Source organism: Theobroma cacao, chromosome 3, assembly GCF_000208745.1.
Source record: "Theobroma cacao cultivar B97-61/B2 chromosome 3, Criollo_cocoa_genome_V2, whole genome shotgun sequence".
NCBI lineage: Eukaryota > Viridiplantae > Streptophyta > Magnoliopsida > Malvales > Malvaceae > Theobroma > Theobroma cacao.
The window spans coordinates 25263084-25267141 of NC_030852.1; the positions used below are offsets into that span (position 1 = coordinate 25263084).

The 4058-nt window shown below is 41.6% G+C and overlaps 1 protein-coding gene across 1 annotated transcript; it reads left to right on the forward strand.

Annotated features, from left to right (window-relative positions):
* Positions 519-2623, forward strand: LOC18605010 (probable pectate lyase 18). Its single transcript, XM_007037753.2, has 4 exons — positions 519-715; positions 835-1575; positions 1788-1926; positions 2030-2623. The coding sequence occupies exons 1-4, from the start codon at positions 603-605 to the stop codon at positions 2249-2251; spliced, it is 1215 nt and encodes a 404-aa protein (XP_007037815.1). The 5' UTR covers positions 519-602; the 3' UTR covers positions 2252-2623.

Here is a 4058-nt window from a genome sequence, read left to right on the forward strand (position 1 = left end):
TCAAGCAAATGGATTAGGGCCCCATAAAATCCATAAATTTATTGGCATACTTTCTAAACATATTAACCAATGGAGCAACAAAGTGTTGTTCTCATTTGGGATTTTATTTTCCCTAATGTCCTTCTCAATGCAATGACTAGCGAAGGCAAATATATTGAACAAAAACTCACTCCTACCCATGCGCCAATATGCCAGGGAAAATCCCCCCTCAAATGATGGTACATGACATGCCGCAGTGAGGGCAACCTAGAATCTAGATGGAAAACGCCAAAAAAAAAAACACAAAGGGCAGGGGGGAAGAGAATTTAGCACCAGGAGAAATAACTTTGTGTTTTCTTTTTCTTTTTCTTTTTTGCTTTTTGACTGTTCGGGCAGCTTTATTCAGGGCCTTGCTTAACGGCCAAAACTACCCAACTGGAATCCCGTAAAAACCTGAAATCACGACGCATAGCGTCCCCACATGTTTAGTTTAATCACGCCATTGAGCAAGGCTTTAATCCCTTTATAAGGACCCCTCTCTTCTTTTCTTTTCTCTCAAGCTCAACTCTCCCTTCCCTACTGTCTGAACAAACAAGAGGAAAAGAAAAAAAAAAAAAAAGGAAATGGCAATCCCTTCACTTTCTCTTCTGTTCCTCTTAACCTCTCTTCTGATCCCAACTCTCATTTCTTCTTCCCCAGTTCAAGACCCAGAAGCTGTAATGCAAGATGTGCACAGGTAAATGGCTACACCACTAGGCACTACCTTAGAGGCAGTTGGAAAATGTCTAAACTGTCACATTCTTGCGGACTCGAATATTGAAATGTGTTAACATTCTCTTTTGTTACTTTGGGCAGGGCAATCAATGCGTCTAGGAGGAACCTTGGATACCTCTCCTGCGGCACCGGCAACCCCATTGACGACTGCTGGCGATGTGACCCCAATTGGGAGACGAACCGCCAGAGGCTTGCTGACTGTGCAATTGGGTTTGGCAAGAATGCCGTTGGTGGAAGAGATGGTAAAATTTACGTTGTCACTGACTCTGGTAACGACGACCCAGTGAACCCCAAGCCAGGAACTCTGAGGCACGCTGTGATTCAAGATGAACCATTGTGGATCATTTTCGCTCGTGACATGACCATTCAATTGAAGGAAGAACTCATCATGAACTCTTTCAAGACAATCGACGGCAGGGGTGCTAGTGTTCACATTGCCGGAGGTCCATGCATTACTATCCAGTTTGTGACCAACATTATTATTCATGGACTCAACATTCATGACTGCAAGCAAGGAGGGAATGCTATGGTGAGGGACTCCCCACGGCATTATGGCTGGAGGACCATATCGGACGGTGATGGCGTGTCTATCTTTGGTTCTAGCCACGTTTGGGTTGATCATAATTCATTATCAAACTGCAAGGACGGGCTGGTTGATGCCATCCACGGGTCCACGGCCATCACCATTTCGAACAACTACATGACTCACCATGATAAGGTTATGCTATTGGGGCACAGTGATTCCTATACTCAGGACAAGAACATGCAAGTCACCATAGCCTTTAATCACTTTGGAGAAGGGCTTGTCCAAAGAATGCCAAGGTAAATAATTAAAGGGTAACAAAAAAGCACGCCATATAGGGTATTAACATATTTATAGTTATTTAAAATAATTTAGCCCATCCTACCTTTTCACTTTAATAAGATTTCAAGGGTTAAAAAAAACCCATTGTCGAGGTACATATCTTACAGTGAATTGGTTATGTGGGTCATCAATTAAAGACTAAAACAACAACTTTTTTTCACATTTACAGATGTAGACATGGGTATTTCCACGTGGTGAACAACGACTACACCCATTGGGAAATGTATGCCATTGGAGGGAGTGCTAACCCAACCATCAACAGCCAAGGGAACAGATTTACTGCACCTGAAGACAGATTCAGCAAAGAGGTGAGAACCCAATTTAATACTACTTAAAACCGAAAGTCCAATCCATTGAAGTTGAAGGTATAGTATTTAATAAGAGTTGATGAGTCATAATTATTTCGTGCAGGTGACCAAGCATGAAGATGCACCCGAGAGTGAATGGAAGGGCTGGAATTGGAGATCAGAAGGGGACCTGATGGTGAATGGTGCATTTTTCACCCCGTCTGGTGCGGGCGCCTCCTCGAGCTATGCTAAGGCTTCTAGCTTGGGTGCTAGGCCATCTTCACTTGTGGCTACGATAACGACTAATGCTGGTGCACTTAATTGCAAGAAAGGTTCTCGTTGCTGATCGAGACATATGATCGGACAACATTTTGTTACAAGTGATTGAAGTGGAGTTCGAGTTCAATTAAATTTAGTTAGAGAAACCAGTAGAAAAAGAAAAAAAAATTTGAAAAATATGAGGAAGGAGAAGAAAAGTCTACCTAGAGGATTTCCTTGGCTTTGTCTTCCCTCCATATTTTCCCCTTTTCTTTTACCATTTTTTTTGCTACTCTATTTGTTCTTTGTCCTTCCCTTTGTTTGTTTATTCAACTCTGATGATTACAACCTCGGCCTGTTACTCCTGGAACATCTAGTGATTCTTTTGTAGAATCTTGATGGAACAGAGAGAGCAAGTGCAGATGTGTTGATATACTAAATTTTAATTTATCTTTATTTATATACTTTATTAAATCCCTCCTTCTCTTTCTCGCTTTCTCTCAGACACACAAATTCCTGGTGGAACCCATAAAGGACAGTAAATAATGCCGACCCTAAAGACAGGGAAACAAAGAATGCAAGTGAAGACAGATGAAAAGCTTCAAATCCAAACTACTTTTGAATTAATTTGAATTGATTTGGGTGAGTAGGAAAGTTCACCAACCACCGTAACTATAGTTAAAATTGGCTCCAGCACTAAATCATCATCGATTTTCTACAAAGTAAACATTTTTCCAAACATGGAATCCCACTCAGAGATGCCCATCCATCCAAATAATCCACACCATTCAACTCCAAGATAATATAGATCTCTTTCGTCCTTAAGTCCTTCATTGACCATGAAAAACATGCTCTTCCACCAAGGCATGGACAGCAGAAAATTACACCAAAGGAAACTCCCCAGTGTCTAGTCCTCTGGGGCCCTCCGGAGATATGATGTAAAGACAAAAAGGGCAAGGCACATGCACTCCATGGAACAGCTTTTGATGGAATGGTCTGCCCCTACCCTCGACTAGAATTGAAATTGGTTACAACTATATCTTTGACAAAGTTGCTTGCTAGATGTTTCCGTGTTCAAACACCAATCCTTTTCTTTATTAATGACCACCACAGACTTCCCAACTCCCTGGTAGCATCAAATCTTAGCTCGCACATGCAACATTCAAAGGTTACAGTGGATCAGTCTCTCCTAGTCATACATAGATTTAGTGGGATATGATTTAGCTCTATGCTCCAGTGCTCCAATTTTGAAGGGCTCTAGGGCACACCTGCCCCTGCCAGATCAGATTTCAGATTCTCAAACTGATTGGCCCCGGGTCGCATCTGTGTCTAGTCATCTGCTGCAAAATTGGGCCCTGCCTTTAACCCCAAAGCGATGGATCCCTTTCCAATTGGGTTAGAAGTGATTCTTCTCCTTCCTAAGTGTCATGGAATACTTAACTGAGTAGCTCTCAAATAGGGACATGGATTGGAATGCTCTCTCCTTGCTGCCTTCCCCACAAGCGGCACCATGCATGCCCCTTGGTTTGTTATTGGTTGCTGTACAAAGTACAAAAGAGAATTATGAAAGAAGGCCTAGAAGTTTTTTTGTGCTAAATATAGACAACATGTTGCATATAGACAGGAGCTTTCTAACCAAATCCAGGACCATCAGGTTCGTAGAACAGCTTTGCAAACTGTTTAGATTTGAATCAACAATTCGTTTAGCTGACAAACATGGCATGTAATTACACAAAACAAATTAAATAAAAAGTGCATGATTCCTTGACGTGACGTTGACAAAACGTATCAAGAGAATTATAGATGATGTAAATATGGGCATGTTATTGACAAGTGTTTGGAGGAATGTTATATCATTCGCCAGCTTGAAGAATCAGAATTGGTTTGCATGTTTA